This window comes from Protomyctophum bolini (assembly GCF_963924005.1).
Source record: "Protomyctophum bolini genome assembly, chromosome: 4".
In the NCBI taxonomy this organism is placed as follows: domain Eukaryota; kingdom Metazoa; phylum Chordata; class Actinopteri; order Myctophiformes; family Myctophidae; genus Protomyctophum; species Protomyctophum bolini.
This window is the reverse complement of record NC_137865.1, coordinates 34704382-34730044: the sequence shown is the minus strand read 5'-3', so window position 1 is coordinate 34730044 and position 25663 is coordinate 34704382. Positions and strand designations below refer to the sequence as shown.

The following is a 25663-nucleotide window of genomic DNA, read 5'->3' as shown; positions in this document are numbered from 1 at the left end:
GTACTAACTGTGAATAAAATGTTCAATCAATCAATCAATCAATCACAACACTCTGGCCATCACTACAAGCATCCAGATTCCAGACTGATCTCCATCCTGGTTCCCAAGCTGTGGAATACCTCCCATCAAGCATGGTCAGGACCAGGACGAAAGTGACGTCTCGACTGGGGCCAGATCAAATCAAACCAAGACTAGTCACAGCTGGCCCAGAATATCACCTGATTTCAACCAACATAAATCCTGCCCACTAAGACCCGTCCCCGGATGAATCAGAGAGAATCAGATCGAGGCCAGATCAACTTAAGTCATATCATAATGAGTCAGATCTGCCCCAGAATAAGCCATATTATTTCAACTGGTGAAATATCTCCATATGGGCTGTGATCTGGCCTAGTCCTGAATGTCACTGGAGTCACCGGAGGATGTCATGAAGCCATTTTCCACCACACTCTGAAAACTCACTTCTTCAGACGTACCTCTAGCCTGGCTAATGAGCCAGACCGAATCAGCCGCTGGCAAATAAAATTGACGCCAGTGTGATATTAGTCTGGCTTATTAGCCAGTCTAACGTACCTCACCCCTTAGCACAGTGGTTCTCAGCCTTTTCAAGGCATGACCCCCAAGCTCACTAGACCTCGCAACGCTAGATCGGCTATTTTCAGTTTGTGTAAACATTGAAGATAAAAGTGGAGACGGAAAAGTGAGGACGCAAAGTGAGGACGCAATTTGTGATTTGTATTAGATATTAAAAAGGTCTTAAAAGTCTTTAAATTGTAACTTTGCTGTCATCTGGGGACCCCCCCCCCCCCGAGAAGAAAGTAAAAAATCAAAAATCATGTCCCGATGCTCAAGTTGAGAACCACTGCCTTAGCACACCAGAATACTAAATCAAGCATCACGGTAGTTCAGAGGCTCATTCACCCTCAATCTATCACTACACACACTGTATGCCCTCAATCCTAATAGCTCGAGATCTAGGAGGTGTTTTTAAGCAGAAAGCTACTTCATCTTTCATGCTTCATGCTCAGCGTATAGGTCACAATCACCTCCGCTTAATGCTTATTGGATACAGCAAAAAAAGAAAAAACAGTAGTCCTTTTCCTTCATGCCCTCATGTAAGGATTTCCCTTTCCGTCTGTATTTATCCATCATACGATTGTCTTTATGCATGCCTGGCTGACACCTCACAGTGGATGTCTTTAACCACCTCAAGCTGAACCCAGACAAGACTGAGCTTCCCAGCTAAGTCATGCCCTATGTGGGAGCTAACTATTTCCGTAGACAACGCCCTGGTCTGTCCCAACAGCCAGGAACGTTGGTGTTATCCTAGACAGTCAGCTCTCGTTCAAAACACACATAACAGCTGTCACTCGATCCTGTAGGTTTACACTATATAACATACGACAAATTAGACCGTTCCTCACCCAGGACTCGGAGTCAGCCCAGCTCCTAATCCAGACAACAGTCTTGGCAAAACTTGACTATTGTAACTCCCTCCTCACTGGCCTACCAGCATGTGCACTGAAGCCTCTCCAACTGATCCAAAATGCCGTAGCTCGCTTGGTCTTCGCTTGGCCGGGACAACGCTCCACACGTCCCAAACTCTTCTCCCTTCTGGCTCCAAAACTGTGGAATGCACTTCCCATTGCAGTCAGAACTGCAGCATCACTCCCAATCTTCCGCCGTAGTCTGAAAACCCACCTTTTCAGACTCCATCATGGCCCATAGCACTTACCCCACCCCCTTAGATAGCATTTCTGTAGACTTAGATAGCATTTGATACAGACTTATAGCATGTTATGTAGACAGCACTATAATTGCATTTTATGTAGTCATAGTACAGATGTATAGCATAGTAGTATAGATGTATAGTTTACATGTATAGTTTCATTATATAGATATTCCACTGTTACTTTCTTAGCTTACGCATGTTTCATGATAAATGTTTTATGTGATCTATTCCCATGCTTTTTTGTTCTTGCTTAATGTAAGTCGCTCTGGATTAAGAGCGTCTGCTAAATGCCTAAATTGTAATTGTAAATTGTCTTCAACCAGCCAAAATTCTCACATGTCTCCCCCCTTCTCCGCTCCCTTCATTGGCTCCTGGTCGCTGCCCGCACAGAATACAAAACTCTGATGCTGGCATTCAAAGCAACCAAAAGGTATGGTCCCCCCATATCTTGCAAGTATGATCGAACCCTACAAACCCTCCCGCGCACTCAGATCAGCCAACGCAGGGGAGCTGGAAGTATACCTTCACTAAAAACGCTCCACACGTCACAAACTCTTCTCCCTTCTGGCTCCAAAACTATAGAATGCACCCATCACAATCAGAATTGTAGCCTCACTCCCAATCTTCCGCCGTAGTCTGAAAACCCACCTCTTCAGACTCCATCATGGCCCGTAGCACTTGCCCCTCCCCCCGACGACCTTACAGGCATATGCAAAGGCTCAATTTATGTAATGTAGATAGCACTTTATGTACTGTAGACTTAGATAGCATTTTATGCAGACTTATAGCATTTTATGTAGACAGCACTACAATAGCAATTTATGTAGACATAGCACTCTAATACTGTATGCATAGTTTCATCTATATTTCACTGTTACGTTCTTAGTTTAGGCCGTACGCATGTTTCATGATAACTACCTTTTATGTATGTGATATATTGCCATGATTTTTGTTCTTGCTTAATGTAAATCGCTCTGGATTAAGTGCGTCTGGTAAATGCCTAAATTGGAAATTGTAATTTATCATTGCACATTTTGGATTGTTTGAAAATGTAAGAATGTCGGCAATTCAGGAATTTGAGCTCATTCTGATGTTTCATCGTAAGACACATCATCATCACCATTTTTAGACCGCGGTCGAAATGATGGATTTCACAATGCCACGCCAGACTTTCCGCTCCTTCATCCCCAGTTCCTGCTTACTGATGCATGTGGCCCTAGCGATGACATGAGGGAACGACAGTTTTCTACCTCTGGTCTGCTTTGAGGCAGGATTCCAGAGAAGGGAAGATATAACCTCATTGTCAGCTCTGTAGCAGTGGCCAGCAAACTGTGTTCTTCTGGATCGCACTAGTGAAGAAACACGGGGAAGTCGATGGGTGGCTCTTCCAAGAGAGATTGTGTGCTCTCATAATTCTCATTAGAAGGCGGGTGTAAGTGCCATCCAACCGTTTCTCTAATTTCTTTGAAAGTGTCCATGTCTCAGAGCCATAGAGTAGAATCGGCTCAACGGTCACTTCATAAGAGAACGCGCTAACATGTAAGCATAATGTGCAGTGCTGTGTACACATCTTTAGTTCAATAAACATCATGAGGCCAATATAATGTAAAAATATGTTACAGAAGATTGTGTTTTCTCGCTTCGTGTAAAGGTGTATTCAATTCCTTACTGCAACCAAGATGTTATTTTTTTACTCATTAAATTGTGAAATTGAAGTATAACGTCTAAAGTGATAGTAGATTGTAGTTGATCTTACCTTGAGCAGCTGAGACTTTGACCTGCGGGGGGACGCAGCAAACGGGGCGTCCACCACCGACCTCTCTCCTCCCATGGGCATGACCGTCTTCCGGTCGGCAGGCGTGTGCGGCCTGCGCATGGGCGACACGCCCCGACCACCAGGGGGCCCTGGAGGCGGGATGTCCGCGGCGGTGGGTGGCACCGACACGCAGCGAGACGGGCGCAGCCCTCCCTCGGTAGTCCTGGAGCCCACAGTGGAGGAGGGCGGCACGGTGGAGGGTGGGCGGGTTCCAAACGGGTAGTCGGGCGCAGGGGTGTACAGCGGAGCCGTAGGGCTGCCATGGCGGTACTGGTGCCTCTGCTGCCACTCGTACAGCTGCCACACGGCAGCACCGCCGGTGGTCCCCGAGCCCCCCCCGGGCCCCGTCTGCTGCTCAGGGGTCAGACGGAAGTGACTGAGGCGGTCCTGGGCGTACTTGTACTCGCCGTGGCGAGCGGCGGCGGGGGTCGGGGGGCCGGGGCGGTGGGAGGTCTTTGGCAGAGTCTGGTAGTAGGCCTCTTTGGTGGAGAACTTGGGCTGGGTGGGAGGGGTCCGCCGAGGGAGAGTGCTCTCTCTGGATGGAGGGCTTTCGTTGGAAGACATTTAAACAGTGGTTAACAGAGGTTTAAGTACAGCATAGAGGAGGTACTACTTGTCAGTGGGGAGTGTTGGCTGATGAATGAATATCAACATCCTAATACATCATAATACAGGGGGGTCTAATTATGACAGGCAATTCCTCCTGGGGGGGGGGGGGGGGGGTACTACCTGTCAGTGGGGAGTGTTGGCTGGGAGGAGGAGTAGGACTAAGGCCCTATACGTCCTCTCTGGGGGGGGGGGGGGTACTACCTGTCAGTGGGGAGTGTTGGCTGATGAATGAATATCAACATCCTAATACATCCTAATTATGAGAGGCAATTCCTCCCGTCAAAATATGACCCCCCCAGTCAAAAAAAACTTTGTTTGAAATAGACACTCATGCTTTCCAAAGTGTGATTTGGGGTCCTAAGGATGAATACAAAATGAATATCAACATTTTAAGTAAATACAATGTATTGTTATGAATTATGATACTATAGTATAAGTGTACTTTTCCCACTGTCATCTACCTTTCCCAACCACTAGAGGGAGGTGTTTGCTATGTTTATTTGTTTACATGCAATGTGCATTATGTCATTATATTAGACATATGCTGTTTGCTTGTCCACAAAGGCAAAGATTATTATATTTAGGTGCTAGGTCTGATATCTGTACCTTCTAACTCAGTGGTTCCCAACCTTTTTCATGTCAAGGACCCCAAAATGAACACTTATTGGCCCCCATAAGAGAAGAATGTTACCGCTCTAGCAGTGATTCTCAACCATTTCAATTTCAAGGATGTGTTAGAATACGGACCCCCATTTAATGTCATTCTCTGGCACCCCAATTTGTACACTCTCAAAGTTAGAGACCCATAAGGGTCCATTTGGTTCCTAACTATCATTTAGCTGGGGACCCCCTGGAACAACCTCAAGGACCCTTATGGGTCTCCAGACCCCACTTTGAGAACCACTGTTCTAACTAATGACTTTGTAGCACTTAATTGCTTTCACTTTCGTTTACTTAACTTGACCATTTACCTTGACCAAGGTTCACGCCGCTTACTCTCATCTTGCAAATTGCAAGTCTCTCTTATTTGGTCAAGAGATACATCTCACTAAACTTTACATTATTATCCCACCAGGACACTATAGTGCTGTTGCCTTTTGATCCTTCCAGGAAGTTAGACAGCAGGCCTAAAGGTCAAAGCAATAACGTTTCTCAAAGGACAGTATAGACTCATCATCATCTTGACAGGGCACCGGAAGATAATTTCCCATTCATTTTTCCATAGACATTTCAAAACGTATTTATTTAAATACCTTTAACCCTCTAGCACCCACACAAATTTATTTTAATTAATTACTAATTTTTTTTTTTTTTTTTCTGTTCTTTTTTCACCTAAATGTCATCAGTGATGTTCATTGCAATGCCAATTCAATGCCATTAGTCATGATATTTGCATATGAATACCCCCCACAGAGGCTGAAATTCACACAAATAAAAAATGTTTGGACTCTGTGCAATTTTGAACATTTTTTAACCTAAAACTTTTGACCTTTACCCTAATAAAAGTAGGTAAAATAATTGTAACATATGTTTTTTTGTGATCATTAGAATGTCTAGAACATGTTTTATTCATTATTGTGAAAGATATCCCCCAAATGTAAATTATTAATTTATTATATTATTATATAATTATTATATAATTATTATAAATTTTTCATCAAACTTTATTTTTTTATTTTTTTTAACATCTTTTTTAGTGTCAGTGCTAGTAGTACAAAGTAGTAGTAAGGTTGAAATCTATTTTTTGCAAGTAGAAATTAATGCGGGTGTTAGAGGGTTAAGCCTCGGACAAAGCCAACAGCCGAGTTGAAAAAATCATGACAAGAAACAAATGTTTTGGGAAAAAAGGGCAGGGTACAACGCTGTGTAAGTGTTCATTTTAAACATTCATAAAATAAATTAAATAAAAGAGACATTTCTTGGGTGACTTGGGAATATGCTTGTGATCCAGAGCTATATTGATTGAGAAGCAGTGCCTACAGAATGTATGTAATCAGGTTCCTGTCAAAACCCAAAACCTTTATTTTATGTTAGGAGTATTGGCAGGATCCTGAGGAGAGTAAAACGGTGAACATACCCTTTGTGCTCTGTCCTCTGCACCTTCACCCATTGCTCCACCTCCTCCAAGGTACTCCTCCTGTGCTGCTGGTGTTGTGAGCCTGCGGGGGCCAGCGTTGCACCGGGAGGGGTCCTCAGGTAGGTGCCCGCACCGATCCCGTTGGGTTCCAGGATGGGACTGGGCGTGGTGGACGATGCCAGGCCGTTCCTCGTGCACGCAGTGGCGGCGGGGGGAAGGGTGGAGGCAGCGCGCGACGGAGCCCGACTGGAGCCCGACACGGAGGACGGCGCCGATAGTTCTGGATCCATTTGGTGGTGGAGGTGGTGGGCGGAGGACGCATGGACCGGCAGGGGGTCTGTTTCCGTGGGGGCAGCAGAGCCCACAGGGAGCTCCGTCACAGAGGACGTGGTGGTGGTGGTGGGAGTGTCTTTCTGGAGGCTGACATGCTCCTCGGCGTCAGGGTGGTGGATGGGTTCCAGGAGAACCTCGTGGACGACGGGCCGGGCGCTCTCAGGGTCCAGGAGGGTCTCGGCCTGGACCATGTGGTTGACGTGGTTGGTGGTCTGCGGAACTGCCTGGCCATCCAACGTGTCTGATGTGGACTCAGACCTCTCTGGCGGCCTGGGGACAGACAGACCAGGGTTGTTTTGTTCACTTAAAGATGGAGTGCCATGGTTTTTTTGTCACGTGTTATGAGGTGACAGTACAATTACAATTTACAATTTAGGTATTTAGCACAGGGGTTCTCAAAGTTTTTGTCTGGGGACCCCCGGAAATGCTTTGGCCATGTCTCGCGACCCCCGCCCCACCCCCAATACAATAACCATAATAATAGAGGAAATATCATAAATAAATACTGAAACTAGCACTTTGAGCACTTGAGATTCCATGGAATGTAAAGTGCATTATAAATAAAATCCATTATTATTATTATTATTATTATAATCATTAAGGATTATAAGGATTATTTATGCATGCCTATGTGTACTATGCAAACTCTCAATTTCCAGACTCTCAACGTGCGCATGCACGTGTGACTGTGTGTGTGTGTGTGTGTGTGTGTGTGTGTGTGTGTTTTTGTGTGTGTGTGTGTGTGTGTGTGTGTGTGTGTGACACAGTGTGTGTGTGCATGCGTGTGTGTGTGTGTGTGTGTGTGTGTGTGTGTGTGTGTGTGTGTGTGTGTGTGTGTGCGCGAGAGAGAGAGATAAGAGAGAGAGAGAGAGAGAGAGAGAGAGAGAGAGAGAGAGAGAGAGAGAGAGAGAGATATGGCAGAATAGTGTGAGCAACGTGCTTGTGATCAGAAATGCGTTGCAATGTTCTGTTTGCGATTGGACAAGTTGGACAAGTTGGATCACTTGCGACGCAATGTGCCGCCATGCACCAATCTGAAAAGGGGTAACTCAGACTACTGTTGCAACGGATTCATCATGTTGCAAATGACTGGTGTGGACTATAGGCTTTAGACAAGGCCACATAGACAACGTACACATAACTCAGACTTATATTTTCTCCAATTTTAGATTTGCACTTCTATTTTTTTGGTTGCCCTCGGTATGATGACGGAAAGCAATACATCAAGACAAATTCTTCTTGTGTGTGTGTGTGTGTGTGTGTGTGTGTGTGTGTGTGTGTGATACATGGCCATGTATAGTCCTCCCATCTGAGGCAATGCAACGAAGCGCAATGAAGCCTTGAACTTCAGATGAAAGGCAAAAGGCCACATGAATGTTTAATCTGGTTTTCCCTTTTTTATTCTGGCTTTCTCTCCTTGACATTAGATAACTCCACAATGTGCTGGCAGCATCACCATGCAGCTTTCCTGACGGCTGATTTCTCACAGACTTCCCAGAGAGGGCCTTCAAGTCATTCTCAGTCGATGACAATTCGGCTTCATTTGTCAATTTCCCCGTCATTCTTTATGAGGGTTGTGCCATTTCAGAAAGGTTGGCATAGCCTGAATTTGAACCCGATGATGGCTGTCAAAGAACTGATAAACTCCCAGTATGCTCTGAGACTTGCTTATGGGACAGAGGATTGGAATGACTGCAACACATACTACAGAACAGAAGGAGGAGAGGACACTGGAGCAGCACGGACATTTAAGCCTTTTATTATGTGCTAATATACAAGAAAACGACTAACGTTTTGACCTTGCGGTAATGTGGCATTCATCAGAGTCAACCCTTTGTTCACATGCTACAGAGCATTAGAGAGGAGGGGATATTGAACACATGGACGGAGACCCCCAGGGGTCCTTGGGGGAGTAACAGGGGGTCCGGGGAAAAAGTACTCAACCACTGGTATATTGATTATTTGAGTAAGACAGAGAGACAGATGGAGAAGTGTACAGTAGATAGAGTTGCTAGCATAGGCATCAACCTCAAATAGTCATAGAGCCCATTTAAAAAAAAAGGCCCTAGTGATTTGATAACGGATTTGATAAACAGCGTTTATGGTATGGGCAATAAAAAAGTCTCAGGGGAGGAAATTGCTTCATTCTCCTATCCATCCATCCATCAATTCAATTGCCACTGGAAAATATTCTCTGACTCATGTGTTCTCCACATTCAATTTGAACTCCATCCTGCCACACTTTATTGACGAAGGTACGCCGTCCCACACTACGCAGAAATATATCCTGCATGCCACGGGGAATTCCATGATTTCCAATGTCATATTTACCATACAGTCTGCATTTTTGAGTGGTGCAGCCACTCCAAGGAACAGCAATGTGTGTCCCTCCCTATGTATGTTTGGGGTAAGGGAAGTTTTTTATTGTATCACCAATACAGGGAAGCTGAGTTTTTAGCCTCGGCAGTCTGCGGCTGGCTCTGCGTCCAGCAGGAGGCAGTATATGGGTTAAAATAAAATAAATCACAATCAGTATATGCACGTGCCCGCCATCTTGGAGTGATGCGCCATCTAGTGGTGATTCCAAAAACATTTGTTTCAGTAGAACAGTCATGTAGCTACTGTGTACAATCAATGTACATACTGTGTACAATGTACACAGTACAAGTTCTACTTTGTACAATGTGTACACAGTAGAACTTGTACATTGTACACAGTACATGTTCTACTGTGTAAAACTATACAGATATATACTACTGGGTCTACTGCACTGACAGATATGAACATATACATACTACTGCACTGACAGATATGAACATATACATACTACTGCACTGACAGATATGAACATATACATACTGCTGCACTGACAGATATGAACATATACATACTACTGCACTGACAGATATGAACATATACATACTACTGCACTGACAGATATGAACATATACTGTACATACTACTGCACTGACAGATATGAACATATACATACTACTGCACTGACAGATATGAACATATACATATACTACTGCACTGACAGATATGAACATATACATAATACTGCACCGACAGATATGAACATATACATACTACTGCACTGACAGATATGAACATATACATACTACTGCACTGACAGATATGAACATATACATACTACTGCACTGACAGATATGAACATATACATACTACTGCACTGACAGATATGAACATATACATACTACTGCACTGACAGATATGAACATATACATACTACTGCACTGACAGATATGAACGTATACATACTACTGCACTGACAGATATGAACATATACATACTACTGCACTGACAGATATGAACATATACATACTACTGCACTGACAGATATGAACATATACATACTACTGCACTGACAGATATGAACATATACATACTACTGCACTGACAGATATGAACATATACTACTGCACTGACAGATATGAACATATACTACTGCACTGACAGATATGAACATATACATAATACTGCACTGACAGATATGAACATATACATACTGCACTGACAGATATGAACATATATAATACTACACTGACAGATAGATGGACTGAAGGCAGCCCTGCATTCCTGACATCTGTCAATATCTCTCCGCGTGCCACACACACACACACTCACTCACACTCACACGCAATCATTTATCTACAATGCACCAACAAGTCCCTTGCTGCCGACGTACATTGTACAGCGGTTTTCAACCTTTTTCACACCAAGGCCCATTATTTATTCTGCATTTGATGATTTGATTAGCCTCTTTTTTTTCTCTGCCTTGTAAAGCACTTTGCGCTGCATTTCTATGTCATGAAAGGTGCTATATAAATAAAGTTTATTATTATTATAAATCGTTCGGGCAGAAATGTTTTATCGATATATCTCCGTACTTGAACTTTTTGTATTCTTCCGTAAATGAATGCCCTACTTGAAGCAACGTGCTTTGAGCTTGTAGATCGCTACTTTTGCTCATTTTGAATTTGAATCCCGAAAAGTAACAGTTTTGGACATCAGCGTGGTTGTGGTTGTGTTAAGTCATCTAGAGGTCAGAATCCCCAAAGAATCCAAAGTTTTTGGGCCGGGCCCAAAATGTATGATAATTAGTCGGGCCAGGCAAATTTTGACTTCTAGAGTTCTCAACGGGCCAGAAAATTAAGTGTGTCTAACTGGGTAGTTACTGTAGTACCTGATCAGTGCGGTATCGGTGTGGTTGTGCATCAGCGCAGCCTGGTTCATGTATGGTCCTACCTGATCAGTGCGTTTTCAGTGTGGTTTTGAATCAGCGAAGCCTGGTTCATGTATGGTCCTAACTGATCAGTGCGGTATCAGTGTGGTTTTGAATCAGCGCAGCCTGGTTCATGTATGGTCCTACCTGATCAGTGCGGTATCGGTGTGGTTGTGCATCAGCGCGGCCTGGTTCATGGCTCTCAGCCACCCGTTCATGTCCTCTTGTGTGTCTGCGCTGAAGTAGTACGTCCGCATGCCGCTGTGCTCCACCTGTGAGCCGACGACAGAGCTCTGCTTGAAAATGTATGAGCGCATGCCCGTGTGGCTAGCCTATGGGGGGAGAGAGGAGAGGACAGGTGAGGAGTCTGGTGAACCAACCAGGTGATCTTTGACACGGAGAGAGAGAGAGAGAGAGAGAGAGAGAGAGAGAGAGAGAGAGAGAGAGAGAGAGGGGAGAAATATCAGTTAGTCAATCCGGCATGCTAAATTTAGCTTTGACCGTACAATAGGAAAAAAACAGCACATGTAAGCATCAGCCAGTGCAGGCCAGCAGAAGAAGACAGCCAATAAGACACCACAAATACCATCCAATTAACAGTTACAAAGCCACAACTTGTATAGACCAATGACAGGACAGGTAAACCCTTTGGAATAACATATTACATGTTATAACACACAAAAGAATGGCAAACACCCAACTACAACACAGCCAGTAGACGACAACACAGTAGCCTACTGTACATAACCTGACTTTACACGAGGAGCATAGATAACTGCTTAGGGATTTACAAAGACAGTAGCCAGCATGGAAAGTAGCCAGCTTAGGTGGTTCGGGCATCTGGTTATGGTGCCTCTCGAGCGTCTCCCTAGGGAGGTTCTCGAGGCACGTCCCACTGGGAGGAGACCCAGGGGCAGACCCAGAGAGATTACATCGACTCACTGGCCTTGGAACGCCTCGGGATCCCCCAGGAGGAAGTTACTAATGTTGCTCTGGAGAGAGAAGTCTGGAGCTCTCTGGTGGAGCTGTTGCCCCAGCGACCCGACTACGGATAAGCGATTGAAGATGGCTGGATGGATGTATCATTATGCACATATTTTTATCCCACGATGTAACCCTTTTTTTTTCACCCAGTGTCAATTGTCTAATGTAATCCTGGGCAACACTCCCTCTGCCAACCTGGGGAGAGCAATGGACTGACCTCATGCTTCCTTCTATGCATGAGGAGTCGAAGCCGCTTCTTTTCACCTGATGTCACCTGACGTCACATAATGCGTGGAAGGAACACGTTATTCCAATCAGTTCCTTTCCCCTCCATCAGGCCAGGGGGAGGCAGTATAGAGACCATGGATTACTGCATGTTTTTTGTGAGGGTAGCTACCCTAGGGGACACGCGGAGAACATGCAAATTCCACACAGAAAGGCCCTTTCGCCAACCCCAACCTAGGGTATGGGTGCTGATGACGCGGAGGAGAGAGCACAACATGTAAATAAGAAATAAATGCTTAAACATGCAACTACGGTAGGTGATTTTGTTTTTAAATGGCAGCCCAGCCCCTCAGTCAAGCTGGGTCACAAATTATAATGTTATTTAGATAGCATGTTGTTTAAACACTAATACTATCACCATACGATTACTGCAACTACTATATGACTGCTTCTGCTCTTACTACTGCTAAACTACGTTTACAATTACGACTATGGTAATGATAATGGTATAAATCATGGCAGTATTAGCAGTAGAATTATAATTATACCACGTGTTTAGAACAATGTCCATGTTTTGGACAGCCTGTCTTCTACAATGTTCCACCTCTCTTGACTTATAAACTGTAGTGGGCGTGAATTGACAAACCAAAGCTACCCTTTGCAGAGAGACATTATCAAATGGTGCACACTGGAAGTGACCGTGCTCTGTGACAAGATAATTGCAGTCTGTGATTAAGTGGCTTGTTTCCAGACAGACAGCGCAGAGATGGATGGAGAGCTAAAAAAGGCTATTAGTCACATCATCTAGCACAGCACTGTGAGACCACCGCCAAGACCTCTGTGACAATTTTATCATCCGACGTCATGTAAAAATATGCCATAATGTCATTAAAACACAGCTACAGCAGTCTCAGGCACTTTACTTTTTGTGGGAGTGAGACTTATTTTTACACACAGTATGATTTAACAACGCACACTGCATAAGGACATTTAACCAGGGGGTTTAAATGCCAAATCATGAATCACTTTATTCAATTCCAATTTCATGCAAATAAACATGATGTGCTGTGGTGCCTGAGATGCACTTGACTTTGTTAGCTGTGGTGGTTTAAGAAAAAAAACGTTTTTTTTTTTCTTTTTGTGTCTGTGACATCATAATCCTTGCAGGGAAATATGTGCTGTGGCTCAGGTTTGTGGTAATATCTTTGGAAGACAAGAAGAGAAAATAAATCACTTGATTCACGCTCAAACAAGAAATGAAATGAAAATGACTAAATCTTCCTGTTCCCTGATTCAGCCACTAAATAATGTATGTGGGGTAATTAACCCATTCAGTACGGGAACCCCTTTTGGTGTTTCAAGCATTATGCTATACTTTAGCTATTGAAAAATAGTTGAACATGGAACAACATATTTTCAGATGGGGGGGTCGGCGGCCAATTTCATAGCATTATTGGGGTCCTTGACATTAGGAGAAAACCTTCGCACACCTAGAAATCAGGCGTATGGACAGGTGCGTAGGCCAGTGGACATTAATGAAAGCAATAGAATACACCTGCACACTGTGTATTTGCTCGGTACATGAGTATTTTCTTATTATATATCTATATTTAATGAAGCAACGTTTCGGTCCCTCCGGATGCCTGAAGAAGATCCGGAGGGATCATTAAATTGTTGCTTCATTAAATAAGAAAATACTCATGTACGGAGCAAATACACAGTGTGCGGGTGTATTCTATTGCTTTCATTGGGGTCCTTGACATGACAGTCTGAGAACCACGGACATAGAAACATAGGGTTTTCAGAAAACTGTCAAGACATTTGTATAGAATCTGGTCTCAGTCCTAAATGGGAGACATTTGTATAGAATCTGGTCTCAGTCCTAAATGGGAGACATTTGTATAGAATCTGGTCTCAGTCCTAAATGGGAGACATTTGTATAGAATCTGGTCTCAGTCCTAAATGGGAGACATTTGTATAGAATCTGGTCTCAGTCCTAAATGGGAGACATTTGTATAGAATCTGGTCTCAGTCCTAAATGGGAGACATTTGTATAGAATCTGGTCTCAGTCCTAAATGGGAGACATTTGTATAGAATCTGGTCTCAGTCCTAAATGGGAGACATTTGTATAGAATCTGGTCTCAGTCCTAAATGGGAGACATTTGTATAGAATCTGGTCTCAGTCCTAAATGGGAGACATTTGTATAGAATCTGGTCTCAGTCCTAAATGGGAGACATTTGTATAGAATCTGGTCTCAGTCCTAAATGGGAGACATTTGTATAGAATCTGGTCTCAGTCCTAAATGGGAGACATTTGTATAGAATCTGGTCTCAGTCCTAAATGGGAGACATTTGTATAGAATCTGGTCTCAGTCCTAAATGGGAGACATTTGTATAGAATCTGGTCTCAGTCCTAAATGGGATAAGTGCGCGTGTGTATAAGCACGTTGGGTGTTGGTGTATGCTGCAGACCTCACATGGACTTTATTTAAATTCTCTCTGTTGTTCTAATTAGTGTGGTTACAGAACATATCGGACTCCAGGCTCCTAGTCATGAATTCAACAGATGTATGCTAACACACACACACGCGCACACACACACACACACACACACACACACACACACACACACACACACACACACACACACACAGTTGTAGAGTTCTTCATCTCCCTTGCCGACTCATCATCTCCCAGCATTTATCTATTATACATAATCCTACTGGCTCTTGTTTGCTTGGGCGTATCATTAGCCTGCCTGCTCTCGCTTTGACTTCACCCTCCTAAAATATCAGTGACTTGTATTGTTGTCTACAGCTTGTTTCTCACTTGGTGAGAATTCCACAGATTTGAGGCCATTTTGCAAATCGGCGACTGGAACCAGTCAAGACAGACCGTCAGATCTATCTAGTGTGAAAGGGGTTATCAGGGTCAATTCCCCCCTGAAGGTCGGCAAACATAATCAAACTTTCTCTGCCGACTCAAAGATAGCGTTCTGTAGTTTGTATTGGTGAAAAAGACAGGTATTTCCAACTTGTTGATAGCACTGGAAATTTTCAATGTTGGCAGCAGTGTTGATTTTGTCGACTAAAACGATAACGAAAAATATCCGTAAAACTGAATAAAAACAAAATAAAAACTAAGCTATGATGATTAAACCTATGACTAAACATAATGACAATTTCATCAACAACTACTTTTCATTGGTTCAATATTTTTGAAAAAACACACAGATGGTGTTCAATACCACTGATTTATGCAAAAGAAAAATCTAAAACCTCAAAAATGGAGTTGGTTTCCTCCCGAAAGCAACGATATATATATAGTATATATTTATATATTGTATATCAAATGTTTGTGTATTTTTATTTTATAGTCCCTAAAATTACAATCTTAATTACTTCCTGCCAAACAAAAACATATTGCATGATTACAACAAGCCTTTAACTTAATAATCATTATTTCATTCATCTGTGTGATTCCCATCTTAGTGGCTACGTCCGTTTTGCAGCAACGTTGCATGACAAAGCCTTACACATAGCACAGCCACCCACAGTGACTTAACATCGAAGAGAAAAGGCAGATGGTGCGACAGAAAACAAACAGCAATTACAGTAAAAAAAACCCACATACACAAATCATCAAATTAACACCAAGACACATATCATAGCATAACATTACACATAATTAATAACCCACAACATAATCCCCTAACACATTCCGATATCCAAATACAATCTATAACTCCATATTTCCTGTGTGCCACAGTGCACCCTGGGAAATAACACCCTGCGGTGTCCAAGGAAGAGAGAACAAACAGAAAACTGCATTGATTTTAACGGTTTTCATTCAATCCATAACTGGAGCACCAGAGCCTAGGGCTTTACCATTCAGGACGGGAATCTTTGTTGGTGTTTTAAGCATTATGGTTATACTTTAGCTATTGAAAAATAGCAAATGTGCAAGCTCATAGCTGGAGCTTGTAGATCTGCTATTTTAGAAAAATTGTGAAAATGTGGCGCACATTTTTGAAGATATTTCTTCAGAGGGAACGTTTTTAACTCATGCTTTTGGGGGGTTCCTGAAACAACATGTTTACAGATGGAGGTCGACGGCCAATTACATAAAGTTTTTGGGGTCCTTGACATGAAACACTTTGAGACCCACTGACATAGAAACATAGGTTTTTCTGAAAACTGTCAATGATTTAGATTTAGACATATGTAGAATCTGGTCTCAGTTAAAAGCATTCTGATGTCACATTATCTCTCATTCTCCCCCTGCACACTTTCATTTGTTTGCTTGCATCCAACAGCCGCTAATACTTTCTGGCCATGTTTTTTTATCTCTCTCTGTCCACTCCTCCATCTCTTCCTTTGTTTAGTCCACTTTCCTCTCCAGCCTTCTGTTTTCCTACCCTTCCATTTCCTATTAACTCTCCCTCCCTCACGTTGTGTTTCCATCCCTCCATCTTTCCATTCGTCTCATGCTATTTCGTCCTCTGTTTATTCTGTATTTTACTATAGCTACCATCCAATCATTCTCTAGCTCTCCTCGATGTAACAGGCCGTTCCAGAACGACCTGTTATAGCGCCACCAGGAGGCCGACTTTTGGATTGGCCCGTTTTGAACGAGAAAAAAAAAATCGTGCAATTTACATGAAATCTTTCACACACATTCCTACTAGGCTGAGGAATATATCCCACCTTTTTCACATTGGCCTGTTATAGCGCCACCAACAGGTGGAAGAAGCGTAAGAAGAAATGTCACCATTTTCACATTGGCCTATCATAGCGCCACCAGGAGGCCACAACCCCTGACCTGCCCTGGTGGAGACCTGTGGCCCTCGGGACACTTTATCTAGTTCTCTATCCCTTTTCCCCATGCACTTTTTCCCTTATCTCCTACACTTTCTCTGTGTCCCAGTATCTCTCTCTGTCTCTCTCTCCATCCATACGCTGAAAATAGCTTGCTGCACTTGCAGTCATGGATGCTAACAATAGCCAGGGCTGCCTTCCTCTCTGGATCCCCCCCCCCCACACACACACACACACACACACCCTCTCTCTCACCCTCTCGCGCGCATGCGCATGCACACACACGCACACGCACACAGGGTCTCTGTCTGTGTTCTATTTTTAAGAAGTCATTGTGTTTGTGAAGATAAGAGGGCAGCCCAGCTCCCCACCAACTCCTGATAAGAAACAAACCATATAAACCTAATTTACATTGAGAGACACAAAGATCAGCACATCTGCACGTAAAGATAGATGCAAAGGCTCCCGAGGATTGTGTTTGTATATTTAGAAAATTTAGAAAATCAATAGCAATATAAATAGGTTGCGTTTCTATCCGTTTCTGCTTTCTTGGAACTGAAAGCAACAGAGAGGAGCGTAAGAGTGAGACAAAGACAAATGGTCATGAACCATAACCACCGGTCATCATAACCACCGGTCATCATAAAGCCCAAATACATCAGCCAGCGAGAAGTTTAACCATGAGGGTGACAACAGAGGACAGGACAGATGAAGAAGTCCATAGCGGAGAGCAAGAGAGACAGAGGAAGAGACAGATTAAGACAGATTCAGAGAGAGAGAGAGAGAGAGAGAGAGGAGAGAGAAAGAGGCCAAGATATAGATAAAAATAGAAAGAGGGTGCATTCGTAGATCCACTGTGACTTACTCTCGTCTGTGTGGCAGAGCCCCAAAATATTGTTTTGCCACGCGGTGCCAAGCTGGCAAACAGAAACACTATTGCCATGTCAGAAAACAACATTACAAAAATAATAATAATAATGTTTTTCCCATTGTAATATATTCTAGAACTGTGACAAAGACAAAATGTGTAAATAACAACGTTACTTTGTAAATAACATCGTTACAAACATAAAGTATCAAATGTTATGGGTTTGTGTCACAGACAGTGTGACCTAAATGCCAGCTAACACAATCCATGCTACCACCCCAGGCCACAGTGGCAAGCTATCTGTCACCAAACAAGTCACAACCATCATATTTTGCCATATTGTCACTTCCTTGTCTTCAGCCGGCATGATCCCAGAGCACTAGAGTGCATTAGACTACTCTGAATTTCTGGTTGACACAAAGCGCTGGGAGTGAATTTATGGATGCATCTTGCAGAGACGGAATGATAGAGACAGCGCGGGGACAGACATAGTGAGTTATCAGAGTTATCAGAGAACATGGCAACACTGACCACAAAAAACACAACCACTGTCAGTCAAAAAGAACACGCAAGGATGTACATGCGTCGAAAACAACAACAACAACAGAATATACACGTGTCATATATTCTGACGAGCTCAGACCAAAACAAAAACAACAGGCGATTACAAGGATACACTTAGGGGGGAAGGAGCAGTACCTATTTTTGACTGGTCATTCACTGGACGAGCCCCACGCCACTCACACAGGTGGAGAGGCGGTCCCAAGCAGGCGGCCAACCAATAAGAGCAAGAGAAGGAAGAGGTTTCAGAGAACAGACCCTCGTCCGGTCTTTCATTATTACACATCGTCTGGATCTGCCCCTCCCACCGCAGTGTTGATTTCGTCGACTAATACTATGACATTCTTTTTTCGCAGAATACCTTTTTTCACTGAATGGAAAATGGAAGTAAATGAAAACTACGCTAGGACGATGAAAACTAAGACTAAATATATTGACAATTTTGTCAACAAATAAAAACTATACGAAAATGTTAGGAAGGGACTAGAGGACAAGAGATCCAGCATAAGTCAATTTACACTTGGTTGCATGCTGAAAATAGCCGGCACCGGTGGTGACATTATTGGGATCTTTGGACCTAACAGTGTGCGGACATCCCTTCCTTTTCATTGTACGTATATTTTTGACCAGCACCTGTAGAATCTCTGGAGATGTGCGTGCTTCCTGTTGGATCCTATCTTTGGACCTAAAGCCTGCTCGTTGATCTGTCCTTTACAGTGGGTAGAACAATTAGATATGACTCCAGTCGTTTCTGTGTCAGATGCCAGTCGTATCTGTGTCACCTCATAGCTTTGAAGTTTTAACCACTTCTTCAACCATTATTTTAAACTTCAGCTGCTGAAAAATAGCAGATCTACAAGCTCGTAGCACGGCACCGAGTATGTAGAAACATACAGAAAACAGTTAGGATTTAGAAGACTGTCAAAGCCAGAAAGTAGTTTTTTGACACTCAGTAGGTGTTCCTAGATAACTTCAGGGTATGATGATGATGTCACGGCGTTGTCACGCTGTCTATAGCTGTGATGGGAATATGCCATAATACGGTTGTTGTTCACAAAACCTATAGAATATCTAGTAAATCGACAGCATGAATTTGAAATGTAACAACACGATGTGTCATCCCTACTTAACATAATTCCACCCCGTTTAAGAACAAAATTACTGGCGAAAGCCATCCTAAAGTCCCATTGAAGATGGACAAAAGACTGATTCATGAGGTGGTCTTGCACCAAAGATACTTTTGGTGCGGGGCGCCGCCAACATAACAAGAGCATAAATTAGGCTGTGGGTGTATTTGGAAAGTTCTGAATTGATGTCAACAGGGAGGGGTCTCCTGTATGTCACTGCTGCATGGTTGTTCCAATAACGAAGTTCAAAATCACATGGGAGACATACTGTAGTGATTTGATTATTCTGCGCTAGCTCGATTTAATGTGACTGTACGGTCCTGTGAATGCAAATTGTGGTTTCCCATTTCAGGTTATAAGTGATAAAAAATAGCCTGGTAAAATACAGACACAGTTTCTGGTGTTGTTCTTTTACCTTTCAAAATAACTCTCTCCCACTGCTTCACACACACATCCAGGACAAGAACAACAAGTCAGCAATAGAGAGAAATGATCTTGTAGGACATTTAAATGTGAAATGCTTGATGGATGAAGGTTTTACACTGTCTTCTATTCTAGCAATAATAAAGTGGTTGCTATGGTTGTGATTTTCAAGTGAAACAAAGGGAGAGGGAAAAACCTCACAAAAAGCAAGCAGAAGGTTGATAAAGAAGACATCACATAATTTTACCGTCAATTTCACATAAATTCTGTTGTTTGACACATTAATTGACTTTAAGCCTTCTGTTAAACAGCCAATTGAGTGAACTTACTATAAAACAAAGCTCACTGACTAACCCATGCAAGACATGTGTGTGTGTGTGTGTGTGTGTGTGTGTGTGTGTGTGTGTGTGTGTGCGTGCGCATGCGTGATTACATGTTTTTCACGGTAACAGGTTCTGTGTAAATGGGATGAAGGCATTTCAAGTAAAGTTCCCATATTTGAAATGCCTCCTCCACCCGGCCCACTATATGGCAGTATAGCTTTGGTTGGCCATAATAAAGGAACCGACTCTCAAAAACAATCATGAGCTGAACAGAACAGAACCTCTTTAGAGCGATCCCAGAAAGCATTAGGAGTCAGCTAGCCCATTCACAGTGGCCTGACTGCAGTGTTGATTTTGTCGACTAAAAACTATGACAAAAAATGTCTGTCGACCAAATTTCTTTCACTGACGAAAACGAATTGGAAACTACATGAAAACTAAGCTATGATGACTAGAACTAAGACTAAATATATTTACAAATACAAATTAGACTAAAATGTTAGGAAGGGACTAGTGGACAAGAGATCCAGTAAGTAATTTTACACTTGGTTGCATGCTAAAAATAGCAGATCTAAGCTCACAAAAATGTTGCGGGACGGTGACTTCTGACAGCAGCAGCATTGTTGTAATCCGGGGCAGGCGGGGCGTCACCAAGGGGCTGGTCTCCGTCTATGCTCGGACGTAGAATAGAATCGCGCGGCTGATATGCATTGCATTGGAGAGGTGTAATTACCTTTCCACCAATGAGAGCGGAGCAGGGTGTGGCTGATAGGCTGCTTGTCATTTAGCGACTCACACAGTGGTGGACAAAGTACGTACATCAAGTAACGACTCAAGTATTCAAAAGTACAGATTATGAAGACGACAATTTCAGAAAATAATGGTCAGAAATGGACATGAAAATAGCTCACATAGCGGTTTTGGTGTTATCAGACAATTTAAACACCTCCAGTGCTCCGTTTTCCAGAATAAAGGCACTAGAGTGCCCAGCCTTCTATTTCCCCCCAAAACCGCGAGGTATAATCTTCCGTTACTACCTCGCGCTGTCACATCTCAACTCTCTAGAAGCGTTTATATTCCAAACGAGATGATTGGTTAAGTCAGAAATGAGGACAGAACATTGCCGTTCTGATCAAAACCATGGAGAGCGCCGTAGATTTAGAGAGAATAGACAATTCAGTCGGGCCATAAACAAGGAAGTGAACGGCAGTACGCATGCGCAAAACATGTCTAGGAGCGCTGAAGAAGGCATGGCCATAGGTTTTATATCATTCAAAAAGACCTTACTAGGCTAGCCAGGGCATGTTATAATAGGCAACCATTTGGCAAAAACATCATTGACTGTAAATTGTCCATTTTGTGAGTGTACAAATGGTGTACAAATCGGGTCTATTTGGTTCCATTTGTACACTCAGTGTTAAATTAACATTGATTTTACAATAATTAGGGGTCCCAGAGAGAGAAATGCCATTAAATGAGGCTCCGTAGACTAATGTCAAACTGGGGGTCCTTGAAATTAAGTGGGTTGAGAATCTCTGCTAGAGCCGTAAACATCTTCTCTCATGGGGGTGCCTGGCATATATTTTCTAATGGGGGTCAATTTGGTGGTCCTTGACATGAAAAAGTTTGGGAACCACTGGGTTAGACAACACCAAGCCAGAGTTAAACCTCCAAGTCAGAGCATCACAGGAGCCATATCATCGCTATCAAGTGGAACAACATTTAAATAATAGACTATTTTCACTACTTTTGCACCACACTCTTGTATATTTAACCCAATTTCCAGGCCTATATAACAATCATTCAGCGCAATACTGAGTCTCTTACTCCTATGTGCAATAATGCCCAAAGACAGGCAAACATAAAGCATAGAATATTGAATGGTATACTGTAATTCCATTCCAAATTTTGTGCCAAATGTATATAAATAGAAACCCCGCAAAAGACCCGGCCCTAACTTGCTCCTCCAAGTGAGCTAGCTCTCTGTCGAGCTGGAGACCCACGCAATCACGCAGAAAAACTACTTGTGTTACATATTTAGTGTAATGTTATAAATGTTTTGGAAAAATAAATCAATTTCCAGGACTGGAAAATGTTTTATTTTTATTTATTTTTTATCATTTCTAAATATTTCCAGGAATTTCATGACCGTGTGGACCCTGCATGTATCTGGCTGCATTGAAGTGTATGATTGAACTTCTCATGGTCTATTATGGTTTAGAATTGCTTTAAAATGTTCTAGTATGACTGGACTTTTCATGGTCTATATTGTGTAGAATTGTTTAAAAATGTTCTGGTAAAATAAAATCAAAGTAACTTGGGAGAAAACGAATAACAATACAAATCAAATCAGCACCCTAGGTATCAATATCGTATGGAATCAGGAGTGTAACTGAATCGTCCCAACACTAATGAACTTCAGTGCTATATAGCAGTATTAATTTATTTAACACTACGTACACTAAGCCAGTTAAGTGAACCACTGAACACAGAGTGTAACAATAGGTTAACACAGCGAGGTGGTGTACCTTGAAAGCGTATTTGCGACTGATGTGGTCCTCCGCTCCGACAGGAGACACACCATAGCTGGGGAGAGGAATACTTCCTAGGACAGACTCCTCTCTGCTGTCTGAGGGAGAGAGAGAGACACAGAGACAGAGAGAGAGAGACAGACAGAGACAGAGAGAGCATATAGACAGTTAGGGGCAAAGAGTAGATTTCACTCACCACTTGCTAAATTTCCAACAAGCACTAGTACGCGCCCACCCACTCACACACGCCCACACGCACAGAAAAAGTTACCCCCACACGAACACACAAGGGCATGAAATGACCCTCACAGCTCCATATGTCCCGTAGACATACGCACACACACGCACGCGCACACACACACAAACGTCACTCTCACTCTCACACACAGGCAGAGATGCAACTATGCAAGGTATGCAAGGATATAGAGACTAAACACATACAGACTATAGAGACACACGCACACGCACACGCAGACACACACACACACACACACACACACACACACACACATCACACCTCTATAAATACACACACTCTGAACAGAACACTGTGTGCAGTTTGTGTGCATGGGACTCCACGGTAGTTTTGGATTTTTCATTATTTTATAGTTTATAGTTTTAGTGTTAGGTTTAGTTTTTTCAATCCTGTACCTAACGAATAAGTCAGGTGCAGGATTGAAAAGGGCCAGAGTAAGTATTGTATAATAAAAACTCAAGAAAAGTTAGCATTTAAAAAATAATATTCAGTTACTTATTAAGCTTATAAACAAATTTACCAAAAAACTAAAACTTTCCTTTTACTTTTCTAGTTTTTATTTAGTTCCAGTTAACGGAAATGTTTATTACATTTTAGTTTTCGTTTTTTCGTTAGTTTTAGTTAACTATAATAACCAGACACACAGAACACTGTGTGCAGTGTGTGTGCATGGGACTGCAAGGTTCTGGACAACCTCTTGTCCCAACGACTCGGCAAACAGGCACCGCACTCCCTCACTCCCTCATTTTTGGGTACTGCTTCGTCTATTTCTCCAACAAGCTCAAATGTTTTCAAAAGCAATGTTTAGCTGTAAAATACATTGTGTGAGTCTTTACATGGCTGTCATATTGAAAACAGCAGTAATTCAGCGGGGCACAGCAGGTGCTCAGAGGGTTTGATTAGGCATCGGTCTGTTATGGAGCGTTGCGGTCATTATCCAGAAATAACACACCGCTGAATTCAGCGATTGACCAATCAGAATCAAGCATTCAACCAAGCCATGTAATAAATGCCTATAATATATGGGCATATCATTTTTGTTTTTTATGGTTGTTTCCAACCCCCCCCCCCCAATAATTACAAAAAACAAAACAAAAGCAAACAAACCAACAAAAAACCCAATATAAAAACACTATAAATTTAGAATATATTTGTGAAAACTTACAGAATGTACAGTACACATTACACAATATCCATGTACAGTATGTACATACTATTTTCAAATGCCATTTTGGTCAAAATAAAGAAACCCCATTATTACACTTTACAGGATGGGACCAGCACTCATGGCAAAAGTCATGTGTACAGTACAACATATTTCAAAAACCCTATGTGCACCGTTGGTCATTAACCAGGATATTGTAGAAATAAAGAACTGAATATTCTCCAAAATGCAACGTGCAAAAGTCTCCCTAAAGTCCAATTTATACTTTACTACTAACGAACTGCCAAACGAATGTCCCTGGAGTTGTACTTACAGTAGCTGTGTTTGACATTCCAGCTTGTGTAAACTACACAGGAAGCTCTCGGGATTATATTATGTCAGCAGCGTTCAGGCAAAGAGAACAGTGTACTGTACGTGGTGACAGATTTACGTGGGCTTACGCGTGTCTAGAATATTTCATGGTCCATTTGGTGTCAGTTTAGTGTCAGTGAGTAGTGGATAAGTGCAGTCTGTCAGTGAGGCCTGCTTTCAAACCAGAACGAAACCAGAAAGAACAAGGAGATAGAAGATAGTATAGATGAATGGATAGATAGAATAAAAAAAACTGTCTTTAAGCACAAAGGCAGGCCCACGGCCGTCAAAATATGAAGTAGCCTACCTTAGGACGTTAATTCATTAGAAAGATAGTTTTTTATTCTATCTATCCATCCATCTATACTATCATCTATCTGTTTATCTCTAAACATAAAAAACAGAAGCTTGTGTAATGATTGTGCGTTCTGCCTGCCTGGCTCTTAACAGAGCGTTACAACTGACAACCTGACAACTTCCAATTCTTCCAGTCATACAAGAAATCACTCGTGTTAGAATACGAAGTAATGCCTGAAGAACTCTATTTTGTGAAGAACGGATCGCTTGTGTAATGTTGCGATCTGCCTGCCTGCCTCTTAACAGTGCTGCCATGCTGTCAGCCTGTCACTCAAGACGGCCATGTTCTTTAGCAGTCTGGTTGGAAAGCAGGCGTCAGTGAGAGGCAGGTGTGAGCACACCTGATAGGACTACAGCTGATCAGGACTGAGACTAGCACAAAACTTTAACCACATTATATTAATATTACCAATATTAATATTACATTATATTAATATTAACCACTTCACCCTTAGCGCCCACTATTGTGGTTTGACTCAGTTTGAGAACCACTGATGTATACATTATCTGCCATTTATCGAAGCTAAAAGGCTTCTCCCCTGTACCTCCCCTCTCCGTCTTCCTACTGGCATTTCACCTTCACATTCACAGTACATTTACTCTTTACTGTAAGGAGACTGAGTGAGAACTGCCCACTGTTAAATGACAAGGAAACGAACACACAGGGAGATGTTGCATTGACCTTCACCTCACCTTTATAGTAGAAGAGACAGTAGTCAGCCAAGACAAACCACTTCCTCTTCCACAGACGCATTCCCGAACTGTCCTGTGGAGACGGAGGTATACAGAGGGAAAGAGGAAAGTTGTAGAAACTTGAAACTGTTGCGTTGTACATAGGGTATATAGCCCAGGCTAATTTGC

General features: G+C 42.6%; 1 protein-coding gene across 10 annotated transcripts in view; it reads right to left on the bottom strand.

The window, feature by feature from the left end:
* Positions 1–25663, bottom strand: part of LOC308314145 (pleckstrin homology domain-containing family A member 7-like) — a 140432-nt gene that overhangs the window by 27887 nt on the left and 86882 nt on the right. For 9 of the 10 annotated variants that reach the window (XM_080761575.1, XM_080761578.1, XM_080761579.1 and 6 more), the window contains 5 exons: positions 25496–25568; positions 22671–22771; positions 10961–11145; positions 6235–6837; positions 3489–4095 (listed from right to left, as the gene is read on the bottom strand). In XM_080761575.1, coding sequence (XP_080617701.1) covers positions 3489–4095; positions 6235–6837; positions 10961–11145; positions 22671–22771; positions 25496–25568 — 1569 coding nt within the window. The remainder of the gene's footprint in view (positions 1–3488; positions 4096–6234; positions 6838–10960; positions 11146–22670; positions 22772–25495; positions 25569–25663) is intronic. The other variant, XM_080761580.1, reaches the window with a different exon arrangement.